Source organism: Gossypium hirsutum, chromosome A07, assembly GCF_007990345.1.
Source record: "Gossypium hirsutum isolate 1008001.06 chromosome A07, Gossypium_hirsutum_v2.1, whole genome shotgun sequence".
NCBI lineage: Eukaryota > Viridiplantae > Streptophyta > Magnoliopsida > Malvales > Malvaceae > Gossypium > Gossypium hirsutum.
Window position 1 is genome coordinate 90,267,360 of NC_053430.1, and position 18,308 is coordinate 90,285,667.

General features: G+C 30.8%; 1 protein-coding gene across 1 annotated transcript; it reads left to right on the top strand.

Annotated features, from left to right (window-relative positions):
• Positions 1-2,223: 2,223 nt before the first annotated feature.
• Positions 2,224-3,448, top strand: LOC107955714 (fruit protein pKIWI501). The gene is made up of 2 exons (XM_016891515.2): positions 2,224-2,464; positions 2,615-3,448. Exons 1-2 carry the CDS (start codon positions 2,450-2,452, stop codon positions 3,056-3,058), a joined length of 459 nt encoding a protein of 152 aa, XP_016747004.2. The 5' UTR covers positions 2,224-2,449; the 3' UTR covers positions 3,059-3,448.
• Positions 3,449-18,308: the final 14,860 nt, after the last annotated feature.

Here is an 18,308-nt window from a genome sequence, read left to right on the forward strand (position 1 = left end):
AAAAAAAAACTTAATTATTATCACTAGTATTAAATTTCAAAACTTGATTTGTCCTAAATTTGAAAAAAGGTCTCCTTCAATTCATATATGTACTCATGAAGATTAGAACTTAGCTGAAAATGGCCTCCATTATTTGGCTTATTCAATCAAAAGTTTACAAAACTAGTGCAAATTTAATATGATAATGTCTACAAGTACCAAATACGAATTGGGTAAAAAAAATTTTGGCCAAAATAAATTACGAATTGATGAATTATCTTTTTAAAAGTTCTTTTTAACCATTTCTTTTACCGAATTTAAAAAAAGGTTTTATTAATCATATATATTACAAATTAACCATTAAGTAGCCAAATTATAAATTTTAATTCAATGTAGTGTACATATAGGGAATATATATTCCAAAGCTATTTGCTTATAACATATGCGAAAATTTTGTACTATAATCAGGGGTAAAATTAGGAGGGGGCTTTTAGGGTCTCGTCCCTCTTAAAATGAAAAATTTTCTATTTATTTTTTTAAAAATTTTAAAATTTTAAAATTTTAAAATTTTAAAATTTTAAAATTAAAATATAAAAAATTAATTTAATCCTTTAAAAATTATAAAAATATAAATTATTAAAATGGTAAAATTATATTTTATTATCGTAAAAATTATAATTTAATTTTAACCCCTATTTTTTTTTGATTTCGCCCTAACTATAATATTTGTATAAAAACATTTTCCTTTTGCATTTAATGATTTCTTTAATTCAGTCCAATAAAAAAAATTTATTAATTGCATATGCGAAAGTTAGTCCTTGCCTAGTGATATTAAAGGAAAGAAACATAAAATCAATAAATTACTTTTTAAAGCAAATAGTAAAAATAAGGAAAAACTTTCTATGATAGTCTATAATTCAAAAAAAGAAATAATAATATTTAACCATTGAATTTTAAAATAACATCAGAATAATCTATTTATTTAATTTAATAAATAATAACATATATATTAATATTAAATTTTTTATTGAGTTTAGTGTCACATATCAATAAAAAAATTCTTATAAAGTAAATTATATTATTTTGAGGATGCTTTTATTATTATATATTTTATATAATTCGATTTTTTTATCTATATATAGATGACATAATCTACTTTAAATTAAGTCCTAAAAATAATATATCAGATGAAAAAAATTCTTAAAATGAATCTGATAATACTTAACCCCTTTTATAAAATAAAAATCTTAACCCCTTATATATTTTAATATTAATATCATTATAAATATAAATCTATTGAGCATATGTTTTAAACCAAGAAATGTTGGATGCGGTAGTAAAACTCATTACACATTTCAAATAGAACATATGTTCGAATTTTGAAGATGACATTATTAGTAAAAACAATAATAAATCTCGAACATAAATCATAAAATAGACTTAAAAAATATTAAAATAAAATATCATCATAATCAATTTCATTAAATATCATTAACATTTTCATTACAAAATCTAATTAATTCATTAATTACAATTTTCTTTCTATAATTTACTTACATTCTAATATTGTAGGCTAGACTTTAAAGGGTAAATTAGAAAAGAATCATTTTAAAAAGTTAATTAGGATTTAGGTCGTCTTTTTCTTCTAAATTTTGAGAAATATGTTGATTTTGGAAAGAGAAACAAAAAACGCGTCTTGTAGAAAACATTTTTTACTGATGTGTTTGAACCGCGTTTACATAATTACATGTGTAAATAAATGAGTTATTAATTAAAAATATTTTTAACATAATGATATATATATAAAATATATATTATTATATAATTAAATATTTATCATTTTATTTATATAAATAAAATAGTTATTAATTAAAAAGATGAATTAAAAAACTTGAAAATAATATATATTAATTAAAAATTTAAAAAATAAAACACCGTGAAATAAAAAATATTTCAACAATTAAGAACAAAACCACTAACATTTATCCATTTAACTAAATGAGTTAATGTATTAAGTTATTAAAGAAAATATATTTTGTAAAATGCGTTTCGGATACGTCAGCAGAAAACGCTTACAGTAAAAAGTTTTTTTTTTCAAAATTTAACTATTTCCTTAAAAAAAAAGAGCTTAAATCCCTAATTAACTTTTAAAAACCAGATATTTTCTAATTTACCCAGACATGCTAATTAGTAATTTACCTTGTACATGTTCAAAAATAAAAAGAAAAAACAAAAGTTTACCTTCTATTGGGTAAGATGAGTTGTCGAAATCCAAGATTCTTCAATGGCATTGGCGCCCACCACCCTCTCCTCTCTCTCTCTCACATAAACTTTTAGGCCTCTATCTGCTTCTATATAACCCTACTCTGTTTTCTTCATCTATCTACAACACAGAAAGAGCAACCCTTTCACTGCTTTCCTTCAATTATTTCCCACTTCCTTTTGCCTTCAAAATTTCCTTGGGATTCCTATGGCTACTGCTGAGGTATTGTTTTGCTTATTAACTACTCCATTTAAGCTTTGTTTATCAACTGATCTTTTATTATGAAGTTCAAAGCAAACCATCATGATCTTCACAAACCCTTTTCCTGATACTTTTTTATTTTAGATTCCATTAACCAATATGTTTTTGTAGGTTGCATCAGTTCAAACTGCACTTCATGAGGAGAAAACTGAAGAATCAGTGAAGGATCAAGAAGCTACAACAGATGAAGTAGTTGCCGAAGCTCCTGCAGCGGAAGCAGCTGCCGAAGAGCCAAAGGAAGCGGAGCCTGCGGCGGTGGCAGTCGAGGAACCTGAAGCCTCGGTTGAAGTTGAAACCAAGGAGGTGGTAGAAGAACCAAAGGCTGTTACTGAGGAGCCAGTAGTAGAGGAGACTCCTAAGGAAACAGTGCCAGAACCAGTTGCCGAGGAGATCAAGGAAACCACTGAACAAACCGTTGAAACCAAAGAAACTACAGAGTCTAGTGAGGCAGCAGCAGAAGCACCCAAAGAAGAAGTTGAGAAGGAAGAAGAAGCAAAACCGGCTGAAGTGGAGAAAGTTGAAACAGAAACTGATCCAGCAGAGAAGACTGAGTAAATAATAAAGCTTTTGTGATGAAAATGAGGGTGTCAATGGAAGATTGTTTCAAGTGGCTACAGTTTGATAAGTTTGCATGTCAAGTCAACTAGTTTTCTTCTATGTAGGTCAATAAGGATGTGGTAATGTGGCTGATGGAGGCCCACCGATAGTAGTCTTGCAATGGCTAAGTTAACATGCATTTGCATATGTCAAAGAGTGACATACTTCATGTTCCATTGTGGGGGAATTTTTATGGGTCATCTGTTATCTGTAAAGGGATGGGTTTCTTGGGTCCCAAACCACCTTTCTTTGCTTATGTTTATTGTTTTGCTTGTATGGTTATTAGGAGAGGCAGTATCAAGTATGCATGTTGTCTTGGTTATAATAAATCTTAGTCCTTTTGTTTAACATTTGTTCAATGTCCAATTTCTTCCTATTGCTCCAATATACCCAAAACCCGAGACTGCTTTTTCTTTTAAAATAATTTAATGCAAATGCAATTTCTTTTCCTCACTCTTTCAAATTAGCCTACATTGTCCATTTTCACATAAATGCATTGTTTTGAGACCTAGGATCTGTTTTGAAAAACACATTAAAGTGTAATTATTAAGACTAATTAATTATAAAGAATTATAATTATTTAGATGTGTTTGGCTAACAAAATATAATTATATTGTAATTCATGTAATTTTTTATGTCATGTTTGACAGTACAAATTGTAATTATATAGTTATATAATTTATATTTTTTGTAAAATATTATTAGCGTGATAATTTTTTTCCAAACAAGTAATAAAAATAAAAATTAAATTATCATATGTATTATGTTAGTCCAAAAATGTAGTTGATAATACGATTACTAATAAAAATAACAAGGAAAATAAATATTATATGTAATTTTATCTAATTGTTCTAGTGTTCCATATTTGTTGATTTTTTTTATAGTATTAAGTAATTGCAATCACTCCACATATGTTGTGCTTGCGTTGTGACCAAGTCAATTATTAACGTGTCATAATGTTTTATTGATGTTGAGGCTAAAGCCTTTGTTATGTTGATGGAGCTTGTGCTTCACCATCTATGACGAGTACTTACTATTTTTTCTCTCTGAATTGTATAATTCTATTCATTGAATAAATTAATGAATTTACCTTTCGATTTTATTTTGTGATTTATTTTTAATTATGAGAACTATGCTACGATAATATCCTGTTAGATGTATTTTAAGACATATTATTATGTGGTTTACTATATTAAGACATTTAGAAAATTTTCAGTATGAATAAATTTTATTTATAACATTATTAGTTTATTATATTCTTTTTTGAAAATTATTATTTTTTTATATCTAGTGGAATCAAATCAACAAGCCTTTTAATTCATTATAAAATTAGGATTTGTTTGAAACATTTTTATTCTTTTTTAGATTTAACCACCTTCAATTTTGGAAGAAAGAATAATAAGGGTAACTAAGACTTACTAACTACAAACTTGATTTAGCAATTATATTTGTATGAAATACTAATTATTTTTTATAGAATATGGATAGAATTGTTCATTTAAGCTGTATAGGAATTGCAGGTTAGACTATTTATAGTTTACATTCATATAATTTAATTATTTATAGTTTTGCTTAAAGCAATACCTGAAATTAACTTTTTTTTAATATTCCTATAGATTCGTCTTTAGTAAAAACAAAACATGATTTCAAGTATTTTTTAAATTTATTCTAAAACAAGTTTTATATATACGTAATTTTTATATATGTATTGTTATATTTAAAAAATATATGTAAGACAAATTTGAAACAATTTTGTTTTCAATTAAAACTATAATTTAAAAATTATCAATTAAATTTTATTATTAAATATTTAATTCAAATATTTGTTTAGAATAAAGCTTATTACAAAAATTAAATACATGAATATTAACTTTTATTTAATAAGGGTAAATTTGTAAATTATCATTATATTCACAGTAAAAAAATTTAGTGAACCAAATATGATAATGTAAAACTCCTAGAATTTTAATTAGTACCTTCCGATGTATATCAAATATTGTAAAGTAATTTTATCGACAATCATATTCTATGAATTATATTCAATTACAATCATAACATGGAAAGCACCAAACGCTACCTTAAATGTTGCAATATTAATGACAAAACTTCTATGATCGTAAAGGATATTATTAAAATTAAAATAAGTTATGGATATGATTATACCAGTATTAATGCATCGAATTCCATCAGAATTCCACAATTAAGTGTACTTGGATGAGAGTAGTATTAGGATGAGTAACCTTTCGATAATCATAAAAAAAATTAAAATAAATTGTATAGATGTAAAAGATTTAGAGATGAACTGAAAGTATTATGAACGAAGTATCTAAAACTGGTTGGTGAATAATCTGCGAACTACGAATGTTGCTGTTGAGGAAATTGTAAGGTACCGATAAGTTTGCTTTTACTGGATTCTATTTCGCAGGTAATGAATGATAGTATTATTTTAAGGGTTTCTGAGTTTGTATATGGTCTGAAACAAATTTAATGGTAAGTGGTAGTGTATAAGGTAATTCATATGTAATCAGTCTATTGTGTCATAATAAATGTTTTTTATATAATTCTTAACAATGATGTAAATATATTTAATTTAAGTAAAGCATGTTGTCACTAAAACTTGAATTCTTGATTCTATGATTTGATTTACAATTGTTGATATATGTTATCGATAAGAAAAGATTTGGCTGAGGTGAATGGCTTTCACCCTTAAAGAGCGGAGAGACGCTGTGATGAAGTCGAAGAAAAAAACTTTAGGGGGAGTGATAGAGAGAAGTATTGGTTGAATAAAAGTGTGTGTAGGATTCATGTCCGCTATTCAAGTGAGGATGCTTATATATGAAATGTTAGGGATGCCATGTGTAAATGTTATGTTGGCGGTAGGGTCACCTTCTATGTCCTTATAAAGATAATGATGTGACCCTATAGAAAATAATTTACATAAATTACTGAGAATTATTGCTATCATGACTTTATACTAAAATTTAATATTTGTTTTGACTTAATGTGACATTATATTTCTTGAATGTATGATTTTTTTAATATTTTTAAAATATAATTTAATTTACTATAATTTAAGGATAATTAATTTATTTTATGTAAAAAATTTCAATTTTTTATATACTAAATAATCATCCTTAATTTAATTTAATTTAATGATAAATAAAGTTTTTGATTTGTTATATGTTTTAAATATTTCTAGCATCGTACTAATTAAATATATAGAATTGTATTTGAAAATTGGTTTACAAAAACTATAACATTCAAACAAAATATAATTTGAGTTAACATTTATGAATAATAACATTCAAACATATGAAATAGTTTACTAATTTTTTGTTGTACAAAATATTTTTACAACATAATTGTATAATAGTAATGCAAAAACTATAACATTCAAACAGATGTTTAATAATAAATGAAATATTTGGGGATAACTGTGACACCCCTAATTTGACCCTAGTCGGGAAGTGGTTTCGGGACCGCTAAATCGAGTTGCAGAAATAATTGAATATAATATTTTATGTCTAAAATATGTGATCATGCATGTGTGAAATTTGAATGCTTTGATTTTTGTCAATTTGAATGTGTTTCTAAATAAAAAGGACTTATGTGAGAAGCTTTGAATATATGTGTGGCTTATTTTAAGTGATTAATTATTGAATGATGCAAATAAGTGAGTTTGCATGCCAATTTGCCACTTTTAATGCTAGTGGCTGGCCAAGCTTATAAGTATGGGCATTATATGCATGAGTTAATATTATTATATTTATTAGTGGTGAGAAATATGTAATAAAAAAATGTATTAGATGAACTAAAGATGAATAAAAGAGTATGGGTAATAAAAATAATGTGTTAGTAGGAGGAGAAACCAAAGTTGGTTTATTCCTCCATTGCCGTAGCTAGGAAAGGGTGGAGAAGAAATTTCCTTTTGTTGTTAAAATTTTCAGCTAAGGAGATTGCTAGATCAAGGTATGTACAATGCTACTCTTGGAAATTCATGCATAAATTGAATGGTTAGTTTGAATTCTATCTATTTCATGGCTCAAATTTTTGTTATTTTGGAAGATTGAAATTCGGCCAAGGAGCTTGAAATTCTTAGTAGTTGTTTTGATGTCATTAGCATGGAAATTTATGTTGGATGTGTTGAATTTGCGAGTTGTTTTGGCTTGGAAGTTAAGGTTTAGTGTTTGATTATGTGATTGCCGAATGTGTGGATAGTTGAAGGAAAATTTGTTAAAATGCTTAGTAAATGGATATTTGGTTAATATTGTGTATATTAATTACTTAAAATATAAACTTTAAATGAGTACTAAAGGATGTATATAAATTCGGCCTTGGGAGAACTGTTAGTATAAAAATGCTTGAAAGTTAAATAGGTGATTGCTTTAATGACCAAATGTGCCAAAGAATAATGCATGATCTAGTTGACCAATATGTGTTAAGGGAACATGAATAAATATATTTCGATGAGCTATACATTCGGTTATAGTATGAAATGCAATGTTAATACATAGTTGCTAGTATGTATATGTGTGCTGGCCGAATTTGAACTTGAATAATGATTTGAGCACGATGTATTGTATTGAGAATAGGCTTAAGTGAAATTGTGATGAAATTGATTGGTGATATACATGGTTAAATAATATGTAATGCATTAGTTAGTAAAATGTATGCCATTTATGTGTGGTATTAAGTATATAATCGGCCTAAACATAGACATGCATATTCGGCCATAGGAAGAAGATTGGTGTTGCATGTATTCGGTTAGAGGCAAGCATATTGATGCTTTTGTCTTGGCTTAGAAAATTCGGCCAAGGGGGAATATTAGCTAAAATGTTGAGTTTGATTCATGACTCCATATATATATGTGACTCTAATGCCTAAAGTATATATGGGCTAAGTACCTTGAGGTTTTCTTTTGATGTTCGAATGAATTGTATTAAATTGCTTGATGTGATTAAAAATGCATATGACCATTGTGTAGTTGAGCTAGAAGGTGGCCATATGACCAATCAAACTCCTTGTCATATTCGGCCATAAGCTAGCATAATGAGACTTTAATAAGTTAAATTTGTTTGAATTAGCTCAAGAGCTTAGAGGACCACAGTTGGATAAGGGAAAGGAAAAAGTGATCGAATAGCCGCCGAAATTGTTCGACCACATCCGAGGTAAGTTTTAAGTGATTAAACGTTGAGTAAATTCAATTATAATAGGACATGATGAGTTGATTTAATAAGATATGATGTGGCCATGATATGTTCTAAGCTCAAATGGTAAGTTCTTAAGTGTTTGAGCTTGGGAATTCAAGGGTAATTTGAAATAGTCTGCTTAGGACAGCAGCAGTAACGTGACTTTAGAAAATCACCATAAATTTATGGATTTGAATTAGAGGCTGAATGAGACATGAAATTAAAGCTTAATGAGTCTAGTTTCTTATAAAAGAAACCGTGTAAGCAAAGGAATTTCCGATAATGAGATACTTAAAGTTGTGTGAGACAGCACAGAATGACACTGTAATCCTCTGTTCTGTTTTTAGAAAATCATTATAAATTGTACAAAAATGGTTATAAGATAAAATTTATATGCTTAGACTCCTTAATGAGTCTAGTTTCAAATGAAATCAAATACAACACATTTTTAATTCAGTAAAATGAGAAATTTGATTCGTAGTGAAGAGTGGTCAGATTAGTCAAACAGTGAAACAGGGGAAACTTTAAGAAAAATCTGGTATTGATTGGCCAAACCTAAAATTCTGGAAATTTTATGGATGGAAGATATACGAGTCTATATTCAGGAAAAATTAACGGAAAGTGATTTGGAGTTTTGTAGCTCCAGTTATAAATAATTTAGTGACTATTGCTCAGGAAAAACAGCTTGTGCTGAATTTGAGATTATGTTGTGAACCTTGATAAACTTGTTTTAGCTGCTCATAAGCTATTGATTAAACCCATACTTGAATTCTAAATCGTGATATTGTAAGTTTATGAGTATTCGAATATGAAATGATAGTAAGGCCTAATGGCCGATGTGATGAATGTGAAAGTGGATATATGTGATAAGGCCTAATGGCCGATGTGATGAATGTGAAAGTGTATATATATGTGATAAGGCCTAATGGCCGATGTGATGAATGTGAAAGTGTATATGTGTGATAAGGCCTAATAGCCGATGTGATGAATGTGAAAGTGTATATGTGTGATAAGGCCTAATAGCCGATGTGATGAATGTGAAAGTGTATATATGTGATAAGGCCTAATAGCCGATGTGATGAATGTGAAAGTGTATATATATGTGATAAGGCCTAATGGCCGATGTGATGAATGTGAAAGTGTATATGTGTGATAAGGCCTAATAGCCGATGTGGTGAATGTGAAAGTGTATATATGTGATAAGGCCTAATAGCCGATGTGATGAATGTGAAAGTGTATATATGTGATAAGGCCTAATGGCCGATGTGATGAATGTGAAAGTGTATATGTGTAATAAGGCCTAATGGCCGATGTGATGAATGTGAAAGTGTATATATGTGATAAGGCCTAATGACCGATGTGATGAATGTGAAAGTGTATATATGTGACGGGGCCGAGTGGCCAACGTGATGGATGTGAAAGTGCATAAATGTGATAAGTCCCGAAGGGAATTTGTGTCAGTACTATATCCGGGTTAAAACCCCGCAGGCTTTATGCGAGAATATTATCACTGATTAATGTCCGTAAGCTTCGTGCTCGTACTATATCCGAGCTCTAAAGACCCGATGACTACGTGTGGGAATTTTGTTCGGGTAAGACCCGATAACTTCGTGTGGAGATTATGTCCGGGTAAGACTTCGTAATAAGAATTGCTTTTAAATATATTCAATGCGAAAGGTTAAACAGGTATGTACTCCAAGTTTATATGTGAGCTTGATTTGCACTAAATCATAAGGTAGTTATGTGATGCATACGAGAGCAATCTATGAGACTATTCCTATGATTATGTGACATCGGATCAGTGTGAGAGGTGATGTGAAATCATACGATATATCTATGTCACATGAGCTCACTTTTATGTGAAAGTTTATCTGCCTATTGTATATGATGAGATGTGCATATTCGGTAAAGGGATGGTATGCCCGAAGGAAGAGTGAAATAAAAATACGAACAACTATGTTATAATTTGATTGTTATCTGTTGACACTGCTTAAAACTTACTAAGCATTGTAATGCTTACTCCATTTACTCTGTTTCCTCTGTTTTATAGATCTCATTGCGAAGCTACAGGCTCGGGGATCGTCAGCAACTAGTCACACTATCACTATCCACTGTTTGGTACTGCTATGTTTTGGATTATCTTATGGCATGTATAAAATAGACTAGTGGAGGAAGAATATTTTGGTTAATGTATATAGCCATGCGAAAATGGCTTATATATGTTTGAGCATAATGTTATAATCATTTGGTATGGAATGGTTAATCACTATCATAATTTGTGCTATTTATGTTAAAAGGGCTAGTTGAATCATGGAAACTATGAAATAGGTAAAGTCTACCTTAAAGGCAGATGCTGGCAGCAGCAGTGATGTAGATTTGGGAAAATCACTAAAAATAGTAGGATTGGAATTAAATAATGAATAAATTATGTAAACGAACCTTGATGAATCTATTTTCATAGGAAAGTAACGAAAAGATCATATGGACAGTATGTTAAGAGATATTCAGGTTCTCGTGAGACAGGGCCAGAACGGTTTCTGGATTCCCTATTCTGACTTTAGAAATTCATTATAAATTAACTAGAGATAATTAGGAGTCATTCCATATATGTATAGATTCCTCTCTGAGTCTAGTTTCTATAGAAACAAACGGCATCAGTATTGAAGCTCTGTGCAGGGAGATATCCAAGTCGTAATGCGCAAAGGTCAGTGTAGTCGATCCCTGTAACATGGGAGAATTTTACTAATAAACTGTACTAATTTACCCGACCAAAAATTCTAGAAAAAAAATATGTAGATGGGCATATGAGTCTAGTTTCAGGGAAAATTTACGGAACTGGATTTCGAGTTTCAGAACTCAAGATATGATATTTAAAGCGACTAGTACGCAGACTGGCAGCTTGTCTGGGAAATTTTTTTAAGTGGTTTGAAGTCTGTTAACACCTCATGTTCGACTCCGGCGACGGCCTCGGGTTCGGGGTGTTACAATAACCTACAATGATTTCTCTTTGAATGTAAGTGTTGCAATTGTAATGACAAAACTTTTATGATCATAAGAGGTATTATTAAAATTAAAGTAAACTATATAGAGTTAAAAGGTTTAGAAATGAATTGAAAGCATTGTGTACGAACTATCTAAAATTAGTTGGTGGATAATTTATGTACTTTGAAATATTAAATAGATTTTTTAATAGATTTTTTTGATAAAATTGTCATGATTTTAATGGAATTAAAATTGGGTTAAGACATTGGAAAATTAATTTATGATGTTTATTTTGGGAAATAGAAAAATATGTATTAGATTGAATTAAATTATAAAGTGGGGTTAAAAGTCCAGGAAGCACATATGCCCAAATCCCCATCATAATATATATGAGGGGAAGCACACATTATTAGCCCCCTCTCTCTTAGTTCGACTAGGATTTTTTTTTCTATTGAAATAAACTTATACTAAATCAACAAGGGTTTCACTTCTTCTCCCTATAAATAGATGACACCGGTAGGGCTAAACATACAACTTTGATATACTGTTATTTTGCCTGAAAATAGTGAGAGTTTATTCTCTAAGTATTAATTCTACTTTTCGAAATAACAATTCTACCAGTTTCTATTTAGAGAGAATTTTGCTTTACTTTGAAAGTAAAATAAACAATATTTGGTTCTGTGTTTGATGCGGATTTGTTTAAGCCCACACTTGAAGCAGTTTGTGGTACGAGAATAGTGGAGAAGGTCGTTCGGTTAAAAGTTAGGAACGATAAGGATCTGTTTAGTCGAAAACACAAGTGCAATTTCGGTAAAGGATTTACTGCTATAAATATCACATATCGACTCGATTTTCAAAATTTTTATTTTTCGCTGTACAAGAAAACCATTTTCTAACTTGATTTTTCTAATATTTGGTATCAGAACTAGGTTGTGCTATGTTTATAGTATAAATCGATACAAAATCTTTTCTCTCTTCTTCATGTGTGATTATTTTTGATAAGATGTAAAATTCTGATAATTATATACATGTTTAGGGTAATGTATGCGAATGAATGTATGTTATTATTTTATTATTATGTATGATCAAGTAATTTTCTCAAAGTTGTGATTCCTAGAAAATTAAATATAATTTTATTAATTTCTCGGGTATGTATAAATTAGATTGTGGACTATCATCTCCATGCAGGGTTTAATTTTATTATTTTAGAATAAATAATGTGAGTCAGAAACAAACATAGGATTTATGTAACCTATATTTTTTGACGAAACTTAGAGAACCAAGACACATCGAGGCCAATCAAGACAACATAAACTCAAACCAACCAAATTGACAATAGACTGATGGTGGTTAGATAGTTGGAGGCTACCGGTGGTCCGACGGTGATGTTCAATAGCAAGGGCTAGCGGTAGAGACTGATGGCGATGGTCTATGATAGTGGTTGGTGGCTATCGGTAGTGGCTGATTATGGTGGTCTAGCAGTGGCCGACGACAGTGGTTGGTGGTGGTACAATGATAACTCGTGACAATTTGGCGATGGCGGTGACACGTAAACGATGACAGAATGACAACGACGATAATAACGTGAACCGGTACCGTAGCAAAAGTCCATGGTGGCAAAATAGAATACCCTAAATATGCTTTGGGGTGAATTTTATAATTTTTTTTTACTTTTCTAGAATAGAATCATGGAAAATTTAGCTGGTTAGGGTCATTTAAATTTGTATGCTTTTATATGTGTTAGCATGATGATATTTATTTGACTGTGAATATATGTTTATGCATATGTATGATAAGCATGCCATATAGTTTAAGGCAATAATGCCACATGTACTTGTCATGTATACATTGATCATTCATGTTTGAAACCGAACATTAAAAATCTTACATGTTTTTAAAAGATTAAGTGGGAGAAGATCCCTAAACAAGACCTACAGTCTCCATCAATGGTCTATTGTGATTGCATAACAATTTAACTACTTACAATAGGATTGTCATATGGACTTCACTGAAGAGATTTCTTGAAAGTAAGTAGAACTGTCTTGTAATCATATGATAGTTGGATCGACCCTGTTATAGGTATTATCATGCGATATGACAAGAAATTCTTTCTTCAAAGAGGAATACTAGTCATAGCATGTTACTCGGTAAGATTATCCTATGATGACACATTTGTGGTACATGATGCGATGGGTGTTAAGTTGATAGTTACACTCTTAAGCTCTTCTAGTCAAGTAACTTCCCACAATGCTTTACTTAAGTTAGAATAATGACCAAACATTAAACAATTATTAGTGTATGTGAATGCTTAAGGAATTACATTCATGTACTGATTGAATGAAAATCCATGTTCTTAATAGTTGATTATGATCACCCCATGGTGACTTGATTCAATAGGTGTAAGAATTATTGTTGCAACGACTTATAAATGTTTTCAAGGTTTAATGTAAGACGCATGCATCATTTTAATGCATATCATAATGTTGCAAAACATTTTCAAATATTTTCTTAATACAAAGATATTAATGAATGGATGTTTTAATTTTAGTTTGAAAATAGAACCTATTCCTTTATTAAATATACTCACAGAAAATAAACTAATTGAAAATAACTGTAAGGAATGGAAAAGGAACCTGATGATTGTTCTAAGTTGTGAGAAACTAAAGACAGTCCTTGATAATAAATGCCTACTGGCCACTCAAGATGAGGCTAGAAAACATTGGGAGGAGTCTGATGAGATAACTCGTTGCTATAGACTAGTAAGCGTGACCAACACCCTTTATAAACAACTGAAGAGTTGTAAGACTGCAAAAGTAATTCTAGACAAACTAGAAGACATGTTCGAAGGCCAAGATGTCTTGGCTCAACAGTCGACTCATACTAGTTTGATGAATTCCCAACAAAAACCCAACACTCCATTCAAAGACCATATGATTACTCTTATGGGATACATTGCCGAGGCCGTGGATAATAAGGCCAATTTGGATTAAAATAATCAAATTATGATGGTGTTCAAAAGCTTGTCCAAGGCTCTTGCAGGCTTTTGAGCTGTAAATAACCTTGAGAACACTAATTTGACGCTTACACAACTCATGAAAGAATTACAACCCTATGAGTTAATGTTAAATGGCAGCCAACTGGTACGAAGAGTGGAAGCAAACTTAGCTGTAACTTTTTCCTCAAAAGGGAAGAAAAAATGTGCTAAGAAAAGTAAGGGTAAGTTATTTGGGCCACCAAAAGTGGAAAGGAAGTTATCCAAGAAGCTTAAAGACTTATCTAAGTATAAATGCATCTTTTGTAGTAAGAAAGGGCACTTCAATGCAAATTGTAAAAAATGGAAGGAATACCTTGCACCAAAGCGAAGGTATGAAACTCTTTATGATAGAAACTTGTTTAGTGGAAGATTCAATAGACCATTGGGTCATTGATTTTGGAGTCACTAATCAAATGTGTGTTTTTTTGCAGGGGTTCGAGGAGATGAAAGATCTTAGATATAAGAGTCTATCGTTGCAGCCAAAAAATGAGACAACTATAGCAGCTGAAGCATGGGGATATATACATATTTACTTTGATAATTTTAGGAAGATTATTTTGAAAGACGTTTCCTATGTACCAAGTTTCAAAAGAAACTTGATTTTTGTTGCATGTTTATATAAAGACGGCTTGACCATGACTTTTAATAATAATATTGCAATATTTAGAAATCGCAAACTTATCTGTGATGGATGGATGTCAAATAATCTCTATTTTAGCAAACCAAATATGTGCACACTGCTTGAGACTAAAATTTCGAATAAAAGACTTAAAACTTCTCACTCTAATGAGGTGTACCTTTGGCATTTGAGACTTGAACATATTAACCAAGATAGAATTACCAGACTTGCGAAATATGGTTCTTTAAGTTCGATTAAACAAGTTGATCTTCCACAATGCGAATCTTGCTTCGAAGGAAAGATGACTAAGTGATCTTTTAATGCAAACGGAACGAGAGTTGTGAAACCCTTAGTGTTGGATCTGGTGCCCTAAGTATAGTATTTTCTTTTAAGTACACTTGTAATTTTTTTAACAGATTGGTTACTAAAATTATTCATAGATTACATTAATATATTTTGTATAATTTCCTCATGTGGTTTTTTGCATGCAAAGAAAAATAGAAGCAAATATTTCTCACTAGTTGTCTAATGTTTAAATTAATACTAAGCAGTATTACGTGGTCAGATTGTAATATGGAAAGATAACTTAGATTAGTAGATGAACCTAATCACGTCCTTAATAGAATAGGAAATTATAAAATGGATTGAAAAATTAATATGTTGTCTATCAGGTCCAATTGGGAAGATGCCTTGTATTGAACATTAGAGCAAATAACTCCAAGAAGATAGAGACATAGATCTGACTGACTGAACTGATAGTACATCAGACTGGACCCAAGAAAATAGATCCTAAATTCATTTATAAATTTATCCACTTGTGACATTTATAGTGTGGCATACCTAAATCTTGAGTGGATGACGAATCATGTATGTGTGACTCGTATACTTTGATATAAGTAAAAGCCTGAGTTCGAATAGATAAGGAACTGAAAGTTGGTGCATTCAGTATATAACTTCTACAGTGTGTAACATTATTCACAATAGTGGAATTCATAGCCCAAGACACCGGTAAATGATATCATTTTATTGGCATTACATGGTTGATAAAAAGTAAATGTGGCCACAGGTCGTTCGTCTTTGTGATGATTGACTTGATTACTATTTGATAGTAATTGACTTGTAACACCCATAACCCATTTCCATCTCTAGATTAGGGTTACAGAGTATTACTACACATTTCAAAACATTTAACAACGAGTAATATTGAGTTTATCAATTATTTAAAAACATTCATAAATAATTTAGATTGAAGTCAAACATACACTTACGAGCTTTAAATCGAGCCTATGAGGCCTTAAAAAATAGTTTAGAAACAATCAAGGCCAATTTGAAACAATTCAGAAAGTTTGGGGAAAAACTAAAAATTTTCAAAATAGGGGTCACATAGTTGTGTGTCTAGGTTTGTGTGATAGAGCCTAGATCGTGGGGCTCCAGACATGGTCATATGGCTACTCCACTCATCCGTGTGGCTATTCCACATGCCTATGTGACTATTTGTAATAGCACGATTTTGGGTCTAGTCGGAATAGTGGTTTCAAGACCACAAATCTGAAGTATAAAAATTTATTTTTGTTATATTTTTATGGTCTATAGTTTTATGGAATGATTTCGTGAAAATTTTGTTCGAAAATTTTGACGCTTAGGCACTCAATTTGGTCAAAAGGACTAAATTGTAAAAAGTGAAAAAGTTGAGTTCTACATGCTAGAGGTGTCCAATTATTATGAAATTTTAAACTGGAGGCCTTTAAATGGCAGTTAGACCATTGGTTAAGTTGTTGGACAAAAATGGACATGGTTAGGTATGTTTTTAAAGTTTTTCATTATGGGCATTTTGGTAATTTGGTAATTAAATGAATTAAAAGCCAAATTAAAAGCCAATTTTTTTTCCATCTTCAAGCTATGGCCGAATTTCACAAGGGGAAACCATGGATAGGGTTTTCAAGCTTTCAAGCTCGATTTTAAGTCCATTTTAGCCTCGTTTTTAATGATTTTTATGTTTTTGAAATCCTTGTAACAAGATCTATCTATTTCTACCACTAATTTTAGATATAATAAAAGTTTAAATTTTTACCCATGATGAATATTAGTGTATTTTGATGTATAATGGTAGAAAATGCATGTTAGATGTTAGATAAATGACTTTTGCTAAGTGTTTTTCGGTAAAAATGTAAAAAAGGACTTGTTTGTAAAAGTTATGAAAATGTGTGTAAATGTGTGAATAAAAGGAAAATGTGGGCTGATATAAGCATGTATAAGGTTTGGCTAGGCATGGGTATTGAAGAAATTAAGTACATTTCATTTTACGAGCCTAGGGACTAAAATGTAAAAATGTGAAACTTAAGGGGAAAAAAGTATTTTTTCCATAATATAATTTTGGGCTGGTTTGAATAGCTTAATGATTAAATAATTTGAATGTGATAATATAGATCAAGAAAAAGGAGATTGGAACTAGAACGGGGGAAAAACGAGTATTTGACGATTAGGTCTTTTTCGCCATTTTTATGTCAAGGTAAGTTCATATGTTTAATAAGCATTAAATTATATATGTATTAATGCTTAATTGTTATATTTGTGATAAATTCTATATTATTGAAATGAAATGTGAATATTATTGAGTATGGTATTACGGAAATGACCGATAGCGATTTGGTACAGTGAGAAATCTCGTTTGAACCTCAGGAATAGATTAGGATACAAGTGACATGTCACTAACCATGAGTTATGTGATTTATGTGAATCTAGGTGCTGGTCATGTACATCCTACCGGTGGTTGGGTAGTCCAGCATGTGTTGCGGATACCTGACAGCTTGTGTGAGCAGCCCGTGTAGTTACGTCTTGACTGACAGCTTGTGTGAGCAGGCCTGTGATTAGCTCGTGTGCGAGCCCTATGTGTTATGAGATATGAGGTAGCATTGGATACATATGTGACACTTATGTGTAAGACCTTCTGTGTATCCGACAGTGTTTTAAGTGTTCAACGGGTAATCCAAAGAGTATGTCAAAGATGGCAAAGTATGTGACTATGTTATGAATTTATACAGAATGCTCAGTATCAAGCACACGGGCAGAGACATAGGCGTCTGTCTCAGCCATTTGAAGGACACGGCCTTGGGACACGGGCGTGTGCCTTGGCCGTGTGACCTCAATTTGTTCATGACGTCATAAATAGAGAGTTGCACAGGTTAAGAACACGGGCCTGTTCCTTACTACACAGGTGTGTGCCTCGGTCCATACGGCCGTAGGCTCGTTTTAGGGACGATATGAATGTCTGTGAAAAGTTTTAAATTTGGATGGAAATTTACGTTTGGTTTTGCTTGTGTTTACGTCCGGTAATGCCTTGTACCCTGTTCTAGAGTCGAATATGGTTAAGAGGTGTTATATTTA